Consider the following 15520-nt stretch of genomic DNA (forward strand, 5'->3'; position numbering starts at 1 on the left):
TAGTACCAGAAGAGGTGATGAATTATACTTTTGCACATTTCCAATTGGAAACTTTTGCTCAAAGAAAAAAAAAAAAAACCTGAAAGGATACATCTTTTGTGAGGTATAGGCACAAAGCATAATTTGGCTTTAAAATGAATTAAATAATTGAAGAGAAGGGGGAACTGAGGGTGGATTTACATCTTTCTCCATTTCCACTGTCACTGCCCTAATCCAAGCTTTTTTTTATTCAGGAATAAATACTCGAATAGCCTCTAACTAGTCTTCTTCATCTAAACTTTTCCCCCTTTCAGTCCCTTCTATACCAGTCTATTGGGTAAACAAATCTTATCCTTTCATGCCCCTTCCTCCCATTCCTACACTGCTTAACATCTCTCAAAGTCTTCCCATTGCTCTGGAGAAAAAGACTTCAAGTTTAAAAGGCATGGACTAGCCTGGCACCTGCCATCGCACTCCTCCCTGTTACTTGAATTCTAGCCACACCACCTCCTTTCATTTCAAATAAATCATACTCTCTACTGTATAAGACCTATCATATGTTATCTCTGCTTTACAGAACTTTCTCACATTCTCCTTCAACTACATAATCTCTAATAATCATTTGGCTCTCAGTTCAAAAGTCAGCTTCTCAGGGAAGTCTTTCAGTCCTTGGTTCATCTCTCCAATGACTAGGTCACATCCCCTTTTGAGCTTTGATAAGCACTGTTCATGTGTCCTTTGTAGCATTTTTCATAGTGATAATTTTACATTTGAGTGATTATCTGATTAACTGATGTCTTACTTTCTAGACTATAAGTAGTGCAGGTACTGTGTCTGTTTTGTTTAACCCTGTATCAAGAAGTTCCTGATATTGTACCTTGCATACAGCAGATATTCAATAAATACTTGATGAGTAGAGGAATATATACGTATACATTGTCAGGTTTATCATTCCACCTCTGTGCTTTGTATAATGCTTGTATAACACACACTACCCCTACATAATTAATTTAGTGAATGAGTAAACATTGAACGTTTTAACCTAGAGCCAAAAGAGGATCTAAACAGAAGGCTATAAAAGATATAGGCTAAGAAAGATAAGATATATACTGACATGGCCTTGCATTTCATTCTGAATCTCTAACTGATTTACAAAAGGTAGTTTTTGGTAGTAAGATATGATATATTTTATTTTATTGTATAGTCAAGTATGTCCATCATAAATTTAGAAGAATAAGCAGATAAGAACTATAAGATGTTGATTTGTAAAAAGGGTATCAATCAAGTCTAAACACTTCTAATGTGCAGAGTGCAAAACAACTGAGAGCTTTATCTAATAATCAAAGTTCTGAGCTTACATTTTGTTAACATTATCTACTTTCTCTAATAGTTATTTAATGACTTTCTGAAATCACTGTTTTTCTATTACAATCCTAGAAAATTCTGGCAGTTAAGATTATTTATAGATATCAGAAAGCATTCATTTTGCTTGTACAGAGTATGAGTGGAAAACTTCAAGTGAATTTTTTTACAGTATATGCCTATACTTTGATTACTATAGGAACCAAAAGCCCAAAAGTGAGTCAATCATTTTTTACCAGATATTCTAATGTAAATCACTACCAAAATCCATTCCTGCAAACATTATGTACTTATAATAAATAAAACAATTTAAAAATATGGGCATATGAGGGCATTGATTAGCTAGCTTTCTGATATTATCTTGGTGGCAGTATTGATGACAGAGGATGTACAGTAACAGTCTAATTTTTATCTTTCTTTTCATTTTTTTCCTACAAACCCACTGAAAGACACTGTAGAATTTTCATAGTAAATTTCTCAAGTATTTAATAACCTTTGCCTAAGCCAAATTATGTTCATAGAAGGCCTGGAATAATTGGAATATTATAATAAACTCATAATGCTCTACTCAAATATTTTTAGTAAATAAGAAACTTCTGAGCCTGGTTATAAATTCAGAATGCCAGAACCATAAAAGCATAGAAAAGACTTCATGGGGTGACTTTTATCTTTTATTCTCAAGAAAGAGCAGAGAATATTTAACAGAGAATTTTAAAATACTGTTTAAGGACAGTAGTTGTCAGTATTCTTCCCATATTCACCCATTCTCATATTGAATACACTTTTAAAAAAGTAGAGGGGTGCCTGGTCACTCAGTTGGTTAAGTGTCAGACTTGATATCAGCTCGAGTTCAAGCCCCATGTTGGGATCCACGCTGGGCATAGAGCCTACTTTAAAAAATAAATAAAATAAAAAATACAAAAAGTACAAATCAATAATGAAGAGAATTAGAATGTGCATTCTCAAAAAGATTATTATAGCCCCACCTCCCGGCCCCCAGTTCCCCATACACTCAAGTACAAAATACCCACACCCACTGTCCTGAGTTCAATAGTGTCCTCATAAAATCTTCATCCACCAAGAACCTCACAATGTGACCTTATTTGGAAATACAGTCTGCAGATGTAATTAGGTAAAATGAGGTCATTCAGGATTAAAATGGATTCTAAATCCAATCACTGATGTTCTCATAAAAAGAGACAAAGAGACAAAGAGGAGACCCACCCAGGGAATAATGCCATGTGGATAAAGAGGTAGAGATTAGAGAGCTGGGCTACAAGCCAAAGAATGCCAAGGACTGCCAGCAAACACTAGAAGCTAGGAAAAGGCAAGAAAGGATTTTTCCCTAGAACCTTCATAGACAGCAGGGCCCTAACACATCGATTTTTAAAGTCTAGCCTATATAACTGTCAAAGAGTAAATATCTGTTATCATAAGCCACACAGTTAGTAGTGGTTTGTTACAACAAACCTAGGCAACTAATATATCCATAAAACTGCACACCTAAAAATCACTGTTTTTGCATGATTGGTAATCTCTATTTCAAGTCTCTGCTTTTTATCAGTTGGAATTTTTTGATGAATTCAACCTTCTCCAAACTTTCCCTGATGTCAAGCATCTTGCTAATAGTTGAATTTACTATCTTGTTTTCCCTTGATAGTGTTTGGAGAAATGAATGCATCACATGCTCATCTTTCTTCTTTTTTATTTTTTTTTTAAGTAAACTCTACCCCAGTGCGGGGCTGGACCTCACATCCCCAGATCAAGAGTCAGTTGCTCTACTGACTGAACCTGCCAGATCCCCCCAAAATCTTGGGAATTCTTAAAGCTGTGAATATGTGAATTCACTTGACTATCCTTTCTATATGTCAAAGTTTTCTATAATAAAAGATAGAGAGGAAAAGAGACAGACTATTATTGTAATGAGTGCTGTTATTTTTCCTCTGGCTCTTAACTTCATGTGGTACTTTTTTTTTTTTTTTTTTTTTTAACATAATCTCTACACCCAACATGGGGCTCAAACTCACAGCCCTGAGATCAAGAGTTGCATGCCCTACCGACTGAGCCAACCAGGTGCTCTTCAGGTGGTACTTTTTAAAGCATTAAGGCAAAGAGACTAGGAAGCCAATTAATGGGAGTTCTATTTTTCCCACATGTAATTTGTTTGAAATGAAGACTTTTTATTTTACTAATTATTATTTTTCATTGTATTTTATTTTGCTATTTTTCATTTTAAAAGAAAATTTGGAAATAGAAAAAAATGAAAATTATTTTTCAAAATCCCATCATCTAATCACAAACACAGCTTTCATTAAAATTTTGATTTATATCCTTCAAGTCTTTTTTTTTGAAATGATACTTACTATACAATGATTTTGGTATCCTAATTTTTCCACTTAACATTCCAAAATAAACATGTCACCATATTATTTTTTAATACTTATAGAATATTCCATTCAGTGGTTGTATCAAAATTTATTTAAACATTCCCTCTAACATTAGATTTTGGACTTACAGGTAAAAAGGCGGGAAAAAAAGTTTTTACAAAAGAAAATAATTCCTACTGACATTACTTTCAAAAAATAGCTGGGAAACTTTATTTCCTTATTGATGTCACACATCTAGCTAATATAATAATACATATCATTCAAATGTCATTCAAATAATTAATGTCATTCAAATGAACCCAAAATTATGTTGAAAATTTCAGCCTAGAATACTCAGCTAACTTCTGAGAAGTGACTATTAAAGATATTACAAGGAAGAAAGAATTACTTTCTATGTAATTAGTTTGCCAGTTTAAGTGCAGTTTTTCAATTATGATACCCAATTAGAAAGAACGGTTGCATTTCAAGAGATAATTACCATTAGTGGAAATAAATAGCATGGCAATGATTCATTGGAATTTAATTTCATATCATGTTCTGGGTCTCATTAAGGCAAAAGAAACAACAACAATAAAAATCTAGATATTACTTCAAATAGAAATTCACTTTCTCAGAGATAATACCCCATGGGGTAAGCAAGGATCCATTTACAACATTTTATCTTCATTTTAGAGTACAAGATCTAAAAACAAATATCTCCAGGATAATAAAATGTAATGCTTCATTTGTTTGAAGACTAATCTTTTCAGTTGCTCAGTTCCTGGTGACTCATCTTAAACCCTGCTGCCAAGATTAATAAAGCTAAAAAAACAATTCTAACTTCTGGGAGATACTGCCATTAAATAAGAGGTGGGGGTTGGGAATCAATGAATAACAAGTGGGCAAACAGGTAGTATGGAAAATAATTAACGAGGTGAATTTACTTTAGACATTGTGAGAGAATAGTTCATTAGGATATTATAAAAATGACCTTAATATTTTTTTAAATTATATCAAACAGTAAGCTCTACGTGATCCACTAAAAATTAATATACAGAATAGGTGGCCAACTTTTAAAAATTCTAAACTTAAATTTCTTCTAAGTTAATTATACACTAAAATTATGATATAATGTGATATAAAGCAAGAGTAAGTATGCTTTATTAGAAGAAGTGTAACACTTTACTTATGAGATTACTTATCTGGCAACCCCAAGTACACAGAATATGGGTGAATTCCATAAAGCCTTTCAAATAACTAAAAAACCTCACTACTCATACACAAAAGTTCACTCCTGTTACTGTTAGGAGAGGCCTTCTTTCTTACTAGAAAATGTCTCTTATTATAGTACAAATATTTCTACCACTTTGGTTATCTGATTTTCTAGTCACCCTTAAATTAGATAAGATAAAGAAGAACTGCTTGCGATAGCCATGAAATCAATTCCTAAATATCAATCTGACCATGGGGGAGAAAAGACAAATGAGTAAAAAATATTTTTTATGGAATGCTGATTACTTGCAAGAAATCTTAAAAGACATTTCATTCATTCAACAAATATCTGTTCATGCCCATGATGTGACTCTCCGTAATCTTAGGAATTAGGAAAAGAGCAGGACGCTAGGAAAAGAGCAGTTAATAGGTCAGATTTTAAAAGTTCCTGCTTTCATGGAGCTTATATTCTCATCCAGGAAGACAGCTAACCAGCAAGTAAAAAAACAAAACAAAGCAAAATGTCACACTTATTATTTCATTTGATCCTCACAACAATCCAGGAAGCAGACTGTTCTCATTTGAACTGTGATTTAGAAAGTTGCCCAAGAATACAATGCTACCAAATGGCAGAGTTGGGATTGTCCTCAGATTTGTCTGATTCCAAAGAGATATTTTTAATTTTTTAATATTTATTTATTTATTTATTTATTTATTTATTTATTTATTTATTTATTTAGAGGGAAAGAGAATACCATGCACAGGGCTGGGGTAGGAAGAGGAGAGGGATAAAGAATCTTAGGCAGGCTCCACATCCAGTGCAGAGCCTGACATGGCACTTGATTTCATGACCCTGAAGATCATGACTTGAGCCTAAATCAAGAGTCAGACTGAGCCACCCAGGCGCCCTCTAAAGGGACTTTTTTTTTTTTTTTTAAGATTTATTTTATTTATTTGAGTTAGAGAGAGAGAGAGCACATGCAAGAACTTGTGCATGAACAGGGGGAGGGGCAGAGGGAAAGAATCTCAAGCAGACTCCATGCTGAGCATTGAACCCTACATGGGGCTCCATTCCACAACCCTGAGACCATGACTTGACTCAAAGTCAGTGGTTCAACTGGATGAGCCACCCAGGCACCCTCTTATTTTATTTTATTTTTTTAATATTTGAGAGAGAGAAAGTGGGAAGGGAGGGGCAGATGAAGAAGGAAAGAGTCTCAAGCCAACTCTGCACTGAACTGCAGAGCCCAATGGGAGCAGGAGGGGGCAGTGCTTGATCTTATGACCCTGAGATTGGGACCTGGAGATCACAACTTGGACCAAAACCAAGAGTTGGACAATTAACTGACTGTACCACCCAGGTGCCCCCCAAAGGGGTATTCTTAAAAATCAGTTTTCTCATAGCACTTGATCAGCATTTAAATTTATGTATTTAACTCTGTGATTATTCAGTTGATCTCTTTTTTTCCCCACCCAGACTCTATACCTTGAGTAAAGATACCACATATGTTTTTGTTCAACATGTATCCCCACTGCCCAATCCAATGCCTGGCACACTAAAGTTACTCAGTAGGTATTTGTTCACTATTAAGTAAATTCTTTTATAGGTACACAACTATTAATCTCCACAGTCTCTGAGGATGTGGCCATAGTCATGAGCCTGAGTTACCAAAAAACAAACAAACAAAAAAACAAAAACAAAAACAAACAAACAAACAAAAAAACTGAATTAACTCCAGTATCATCCATGAAAGGCAATATGTAATAAATTTTATTTAATAATTCTTGGCTTATATGAAAGTTTCTAGCATATAAGTAGAATCTTCATTCCTCTTACTGTCTTAAGTACTTCTTTCATAATAATATCTAGATTATGCTTTAAAGTTACTAAAACATGTTGAGTAATTTTTCTCTATTCACGAAATCTCTTGATTTAAGCTAACATAAAATGATTACATCCAAAGCAAAGCACAAAAGTCATGTGACAAAAAGGTACATTTTAGGCTATTTTGAAATCTTTATTTTTATTATTCATTTGTTTAAAAAAATGGCATTCCCAAATATAAACATTTAGTTAAAGAATATTAGTACTAGAAACTATAAATATTTGTGTCCCAGTAAATTTAAAGATAAAGAAATAGCATGTAAAGATTTTAAGCTTACTTGCCCAAGGTCATAAAATGTCAAAAACAAAAAGAATAGATAAAAATGTATACTTTATATTCATAACCACAAATTAACCTGAAACCACTAAATTTCAAAAAACACTCTAATTGATTAAAAATGAATACAAGTTACAACTTTTGGGGGGAGGGGAAGGGAGAGATTAAATGTCCCAAGATGGCCTTTTAAGGAGGTGTTTTATGTAATAAAACTTTGTTTTTATTATAGGGTCCCTAACCAACCAGGCAGATCAAAGGCAGGACAACTTTATAACTCCCCAAGAGTTATGATGGAGAAACAGGTGGTACCTCTGATTCCCAGTAACTAGAGGACTTTCAGTAACAGTTAGACTTACATAGGCCCTAAAATCCATATTGTAACTCAGGCCACTGGAAGCATTTTTTTTTTTAAAGTAAGAATAGTTCTGAATCAATGACTAGGATAATGCCATGATATGAAAGAAATAAAACTACCTACAATTTTAATATACATACATAAAATATATAGTTTTAACATACATAATATGTCCTGACATAAAAATATCAACGGTTAACATTATTAGGCTGTTTCTATGTGCCAGGCATTGTTTTAAGAGTTGTGTATATACTGCCTTATTTACTTTTCATACAATCATATACTATCTCTCAATATCTCCTACATTTACTTTAAGATATATATTTAACAGTCAATGATCTGTTTTGTGGCATACTGCATCCTCATAGACTAACATGTACTTTTTAAGATAGTGTGATTGTAAACGTTGGAAAAGAGTAGAAACTGAATAACTGCCAAATGTTAGTAAAGACTTGATAAAATTTTTGGAGGAGAGAGAATATAAATACTTAGACACCATAAAGACATTTAAGAACTGTAAGGTAAATATTATTTATCATAGTAAATTACCAAATTTCCTATCACTTTTAAATGTTCCTTTTGTCTGTATCTACATTCTGTAACTTCCTATTATTATACTGCTATTATCAGGTCTGACATTTGTATTAATTTACACATTTCAGCTGAGTATGCACCTCAAAATATACAAATATATATGAATACTTTTCAGATCAGAGAGGACAATTAAAGAAAACTATAGTTATATGTCCTTTCCTTTAGCCATTCTTCATTTGCTTCCCACAAGTATGTTTGAAGGCTTTCACTGAAAAAGACAGAACAGACATCCTAGATTAAGACAGTATTGACAGATAAAGAAAAGGGCAAGGGTTATAAAATCAGTAACTGGATCATTCTTTATCGCCAAAATTGAAGGTAACATGTTGAAATAAGATTTAATTCTGTTTCCTTTTCAACAAATATTATATTCCTTCTCCTATCTTAAAACTTTGATATTCTATGATTATAATTTAAATAATGTAGAACTAGTCAAGCTTTGCTCACAGGCTTAGGATAATAATGCCATTTTTTGTTGTTGTTGTTGTTTTCAAACCTATAGCGGCTGCTGTGTTTTCTATTTGCCCTTTCTGTTTTTTTTTTTTTAATTAAGATCATTTATTTATTTATTCATGAGAGACAGGCAGAAACATAGGCAGAGAGAGAAGCAGGGGAGCTCCCCAGGGGGAGCCCGATGCAGGGCTTGATCCCAGGACCCCAGGATCACACACTGAACCAAAGGCAGATAGATGTTCAACCACTGAGGTACCAGGCACCCTCTATTTACCCTTTTTGAAGTATATAATTTGTATCCTATTTTTCTCAACTTTCTGATTGTGAAATGTAAGATATCTACAAGTAAGTACATAAAATGTTTGACTTATAAATATGAAGCAATGCTTCACCTACTCGTCCCCTGTAACATAAACACCACTTAGGCCAAGAAATGGATTATCAGTACCTAAGAAGCCTCCCCACAACCTTGGGGAGGGCCTCCTCTTCATATTTAGCACAGAACTACAGAAAGGTAAATCAATATCAGGACTTTTCCAGTGTCCTGAATAACTCAAGGACTTGAGAACAATTTAAAACCACTCACCTGCCTCCTGACCTATTGTTCCCATGGACTTTTTTTTTCTGTTTTTAGCCCACTAGACATGTTTTACTACGGTTTGGTTAAATATGCCCATATACTTATTTACTATTTCATTTGTCCTTAGTTCCCTCTTACATCTTGAAATACTCATCTAGGACCATCACTTTCCATTGCTTGAGGCACACCCTTATGGTTATCATTATAATTAGAGTCTACTAGTGACCCACTCTTTAGTTCTGATTTATCTGAAGGCATTTGTGTTTCACACTCAGACTTCAAAGATGTCTTCTCTGGATATAGAATTTCTAGGCAGACAGTTATTTTCTCTCAACACACTGAAGATACCATTCTACTGTGCTGTGGCTCTTGTTACTACTCTTGAGAAGTCAGCTGTTAGGTGAACTATGGAGTTTCAGTTCAGGTGATGTCTTCCTCTTTCGCCACCTCTGCTATTGTTTTTAGATGTTTCATTTGTCTTTGTTTTATTTCCCCCATTTCCTCTGGTTCTAGAGGTGGATTTCTTTTTATTTGTCCTGCTTAAGAATCTGTGTCTGGCTTCCTGAATTTGGTGTCTTTCATCAGATCGGTTAATTTTTCAGCCAATCTCTCTTCAAATATCACTTCTGCTCCATTCTCTAGTTCATCTTCAGGTCTCCAATGAAGTCTTCTATTAGACCTGCTCAATATGTTCTCACATTTTTAAATGTTTTTTAAATGACTATTTTCCATAGTTTTGTCTCTTTTCCTATAATCTGGAACTTTTCTTTCTCTCTATCTTCTACATTACATATTCTCTATTCAGTTGTGTCAATGTTGCCAAATTCACTTATACTTAGTTTTTATTTTAATGAAGGTATTTTTCAGGAGTTTTATTTGGATCTTTTTCATATGTACCATGTAACTTTTATAGCTTCCTCCCTGCAGATATTTTAAGCCTATCTTTTACTTCTCAAATCAAAATGAGTACTATTTTTAAAAATATAATCAGATTGTGTTTGATAATTCTAATATCTGAAAACTTTGCAATCTGTTTTTCCTATTATTTTCTCTTTATTCTTACTCTTATCGCTCTCCTCACACATCTGATTATATTTACATGTGGGCTGATCACTGCCTTGAAAAATTATTCCTGAGGGTTTCCTGCAGGCTAAGAAAGCAGATCTCTTCCTCCAAAGAGAATCTACAGCTGTCTCTGCCATCTACCTTGTAGTATTCCTACAACTCTCCCCCTGATGCCCAACGTGGGGAAAAGTAAACAGTTTTCCTTCTGATTTACACTTACTCTGAGGCTGTAGCCCATGGAATAGGATTTCATTTCATCTCCCTGCCATAGGCAAGGCTTTGATTTGTTTTAGCTTTGATTTATCTTCCTCTCACCCCGCAAGCTATTAAAACTTCACTTGATTTTTGATTTGGCTTTGATTTCTCTTTCTTTCCCCACAAAGCTATCAAAACTCAATTTTGTCAGAAATTGGCCTCAGACAAAAGTAGATGCTGTGCTTTACTTACTTTTTTGGTTTCTTGCTTTTTCTTAGCTTTTGGCTTAGAAATACCATTAACATTCACTAATTTCTCATTTTCAAAATAAACAATAAAATATTCTTATTCAACCCAGCAATTCCACCTCTGGGTGTATGTCTAAAAAATTAAAAGCAAGAACTCAAACAAATTTTTTTAAAAAAGCAGATTCAGTTTATCTGTATACTCATTTTTTTTTTTTTTTTTTTTTTTGGTATACTCATGTTTAAAGCAGCATTATTCACAATAGCCAAAAGGTGGCTATTCATAAGTTCACCCAGGGATCAATGAATAAACAAAATGTGGTCTTTACACAGAATGCAATATTATTCAATCTTAAAAATGTGGTCTTTACACAGAATGCAATATTATTCAATCTTAAAAATGACACATGCTATATAATATGGATGAACCTTGATGGCATTATGCTAAGTGAAGTAACCTAGTCATAAGAGGACAAATACTGTATAATTTTGCTTATATGAGATACCAAGAGTGGTCAAATTCATAGAGACACATAGTAGAATGGTGGTTGCCAAGGAATGGGAAAAAAAGGAAGAATAGGTCCTTATTGTTTAATGGAGTTTCAGTTTAGGAAGATGAAAATAGTTCTGAAGATGACGGTGATTACTGCACAACAATGTGAACATACTTCATGCACTAAACATAAAAACGGTTAAAATGGTAAATTCTGTTTATGTACATTGTATCAGGATTTTAAAAGTTTTCATTCAAATGAATACTTTTCTTACCTTCACATTTACTTAAATATATAAAATGAACAGTATTTGTATGCTTAATAGGGACATCTTAAGAAAATGCTTTCTGACTATCAAGTTTGCAAAACATTAAATTAACTAAGCCCTTACTCTTAAAATTCATTGATTCTTAAACATGTTTTCTTCATATATAATTACATGTGAAGAAAAAATAACAAGATTGGAAAAACACAAAGATATAAGAAATAAAACTAGGCTTCACTTGACATTTTACTCCCAGAAGCAAAAGGCAAATAGATAAATTTCACCTTCCTTCAATACAGATATCTAAAAACCTAAGCTTCTTCTTTATTACTATAATACAAAATTGTGTCTCCAATTAATTTCCAAATCTCAAATGTGATGAGTACAATAATCTTTTAAATATACAGAATTTTACTATTACGTATTTGTTTATTTTACAAGAAGTTCAGTTAGAGAATACTTTTAAATTCTTAACTAGGTTTACAAATATCAATTAAGTATTTCTTGGAATATAGTTAAGGCATTAAAAAGACAACGACAACAACTACTCAGAAACCACAAAACATCATTTTCCAGGGATGGGCTGCTCATGCTACAAAAAGAGGAAGAAGGCAGGGAAGGGAATTAAACAGGGAAGAGACAATGTCTGACTGGCCAGTGTATGTGCAAACCTTTACCTAACTCCTACAGCTTCTTTTCTCACTTCTAACTTGGCTATAGTCACTTTATAAACAACTATAGTCACTTAATAAACAACTTGGCTATAAACACTTTAAAAACATCTGCAGCCCCCTTAATCTCTACCACACCACTTGCAAGGAACAAGTGTATTTCTACCTTATATAAAATCCCTCCATAACTTTATGATATATATTTCTACATTTACCATCTCTAGCTCTTTCCCTTCATTTTAATAAAGATACTTACATTACTTCCATCTTAAAAACAAAAAATACCTTTCTTGATCTTATACATCCGTCCTACTATAGCCTTTACAGTCAACAACCTTGAAAGTGCACTCCTCCTCTCTACTATTTCTCCAGTTCTCTGTCAGCCCACTCTCATCTCTTCTCTCGTCATGCCACTACACTGCTGGTGCTGAGGTCTCAATGGCAGAACCAAGAGACATTTTTCAGTACCTCCCTTCACATCTGACAGACACATCCACCATAAATCCTCAAAATTGTCTTTTCCTTCAAAGTTATTACTCTATCTGCAATATATTCCAGTTTCTATGTTCTTGGTTAAATAGAATTATTATGGTATATATTCTCATAAACAGAATTTTTACAAAAAATTTAATGAAACCAGAAGTCTGTGGTAGCAAAAGATTTAAAAACAGTTATTAAACTTAAAGATAAATTACACATTTTAAACAAAAACTCTAATATTCTAAATTTGCTCAATTTTTTGGTAGGGGGAGGGGTGGTGGAGAGGGAGAGAGAGAATCTTAAGCAGGTTCTATGCCCGCAGCAATGAGCCCGATGTGGCGCTTGATCTCATTACCTCACAACCCGGAGGTAACTCAAGCAGAAATCAAGATGCCCAATGGACTGAGCCCCCTCGGCACCCCACTCACCTTCGTTTGATGAAAGGTAGCTGTATTACATTTTCTGCAAATGCTAGGAAACCAAACCTTTTCTTCAAGAAAAGTATATTTTGACAACAAATGTGAAAATGCTTTTTGAAAGGAACTCATGTTATATAGAAAGCATACTGAAAAACTGTCCATTACTACCCGAAGTAAATAAATTAGTAATTAATAAAATTAATTAAAGCACTTGCATATCAGAATACTTCAAAAAGTTGGAGAATAAATTTTTATCTTAAATCTAAAAAGAATTTAAGTAGTTTTTGAGCCTTTTATAAACTTTTTTTTTCATTTCCCCCCTAGTCCCTATTATAAACTTTTTAAAATAAGCCTTCCAATTAACCTGTAAGAACAAATACCTGACATCAGGAAAGAGGGCAATTACTAGCAGATTTCAACAAGAACCTCTGAACTATTAGTAAACAGAATTGAAAAGAAAAAAAAAAAAAAAGAATTGAAAAGTATCATGATTTAAGTAAATAAAACCAATGTTAACACTACTTTCATTTGGAACCATGTATCTTTATAAGGTATCTTTTCACCTATGAAAGCTAATAAAATCTAGTATTCAAATAACTGCACACAATTCCTTTATTATTACATATTTTGAATAATTATACTTCACCTATGAGACTGCTAGTTAAAAGTAGAGACTTGTTTCATCTTTGTAACCTAGCACTTTGACTACATGACATATAACAAATAGTTATGTAATAAATACTGTGTGACTAACCAAAAATATAGGCAAGTACATTAAAATGAAAATATGTACACACATACATATATATATGTAATAGTATAATGTCTGGTTAGGTAAAAATGTTACCAAAATGGGCTTGACCCAAATCATGATGTTTGCACATCAATTTAATGGTATTTAATGGCTCAACTTATAATTATAACTTCCTCTTTAAAAAACAAATTATGACTTTCTTAATTAGCATATGTTCTCATAAATGAAGATATCAGAGTTGCCTTATACAACATGTGAGAATCTTTGCTTTCAAAGTAAATCATCAGTGATATAAGGAATGAATATTAAAATCAACAAACCGTAAAGCAAAACTAATAGAAGAACTTTTTTCTGTGACAGGACAATGAATAAATTATCCAGCACAAATGAAACAGTGAAAGTATTAAAAATTAGATTTTCAAAATAGCAAATCAGAAATAAAGCCCAAATAACAATATATTTAAGAGAATTTATATCCTCTAATCGCATGAAAAATGTGATGGTTACTTCACATAATTTTTACCAGAGAATAAATTTTCTTTTCATGTTATAATAAACAAAATTTAGCAATAAATCATATAATTATTAATATAAATATTTCCCAATACTAAATTACACTCAGTCCTCCATGGCAGCTAAAGAAGCCACATTAGAATTTTATTTGAAAAAAAATTAGAAAAATAATATTCTATTAGCATCTTTAATTCTACTTGAATCTTTAAAATAGAAAAATAAGCAAAATAAAAGGGACATAAAAGCTGTCTATGGGGATCTCTGAGTGGCTCAGTGGTTTAGCACCTGCCTTCAGCCCAGGGCATGATCCTGGAGTCTGGGGATGGAGTCCCACTTCGGGCTCCCTGCACGTAACCTGCTTCTCCCTCTGCCTGTGTCTCTGCCTCTCTCCCTTTCTCTCTCTCTCTCTCTCTCTCTCTCGCACTCTCTCGGTGTCTCTCGTGAATAAATAAATAAAGTCTTAAAAAAAGAAAAAAAAGCTGTTCACAAAAGAATTAAGATCTTGTGTGTGTGTGTGTGTGTGTGTGTGTAATTGCTGATATAATAAATTGCTAAAGATTATAGTAATTACTATATTAATTGCATTCAGAAAAAATGTTTACCTTATAAAAGCTGAGATCTAAATGATCAAATGAAACTTTACCTGAACTTTATGGATGGTATCTACCAATCTCCTGTGCCCAAACTATATATAGGGTCTTTTTTTCTTAAAATGTTTTGGAATGAATGAATGAATGAATGAATAAATAAATAAATATTGAAAGGGCAGTATGGAACGAAAGAATATAAAATGTACAAAATGGAAGGTATGTTAAAAAAAATGCAGTACTTCTGTAGCAAAGGTATCACCATTTTTCTTTTTCAGAAACATTTTACATCCTGGAAAATTTGCTCCCGCAGTCTCTGGTTTATGTTTACATTAATCATATAAGTTTGATGACATCTAAAAATTTATCCATGTTCTATTGATTGTATTCTAATAGTGCTTAAGAAGAAAAAAGCAACTATACTACTTAAAAGATCAAAAAATAAATAAAATAAACAAAGCCAAATTTAGAAGCCAAACGATCCCACTTGATACCTACCTCCTGGAAATGCCATTAGTCAGACATTTATGGCTACAGGATTTGGAGGACAGGGGTGATGAAGTTGGGGATAAGTTGAGGGGGGCAATCAAACTGTTGATGATCTCTGTCAACTGTGCACTCTGCAAGAAAACAATGAAACTTTACTACTGCTAAGCAAGAAATGTGAGTTAAGTCTCATACTTTTAGTAAATGCTTATATTTTAATAAACATTTTAATCTACCAAGATGATTTATACCACTACAAATTTTTCTACTTTTATATGTAAAT

The 15520-nt window shown here is 33.0% G+C and overlaps 1 protein-coding gene and 1 long non-coding RNA gene across 19 annotated transcripts in view; one reads left to right on the forward strand and one right to left on the reverse strand.

The window, feature by feature from the left end:
- The window catches only part of KANSL1L (KAT8 regulatory NSL complex subunit 1 like), a 130841-nt gene that overhangs the window by 61363 nt on the left and 53958 nt on the right, over positions 1-15520 (reverse strand). For all 11 annotated transcript variants that reach the window (XR_005385321.1, XM_038585635.1, XM_038585634.1 and 8 more), the window contains one exon: positions 15250-15371. Coding sequence is in view for 10 of the 11 variants with exons in the window: in XM_038585635.1 (XP_038441563.1) it covers positions 15250-15371 (122 nt within the window). In the remaining variant the exon portion in view is untranslated. The remainder of the gene's footprint in view (positions 1-15249; positions 15372-15520) is intronic.
- LOC102152600 overlaps positions 1-15520 on the forward strand; it is an 86930-nt gene that overhangs the window by 47910 nt on the left and 23500 nt on the right. Inside the window, exon 6 of one of the 8 annotated variants that reach the window (XR_005385325.1) lies at positions 3062-3218. The exons of 6 other annotated variants lie outside the window; for them this stretch is intronic. This is a non-coding gene — a long non-coding RNA (uncharacterized LOC102152600). Of the gene's footprint in view, positions 1-3061; positions 3219-15520 lie in introns of those variants that run through there. One more of the 8 variants, XR_005385327.1, reaches the window with a different exon arrangement.

Source organism: Canis lupus, chromosome 37 (assembly GCF_011100685.1).
Source record: "Canis lupus familiaris isolate Mischka breed German Shepherd chromosome 37, alternate assembly UU_Cfam_GSD_1.0, whole genome shotgun sequence".
Taxonomy (NCBI): Eukaryota; Metazoa; Chordata; class Mammalia; order Carnivora; family Canidae; genus Canis; species Canis lupus.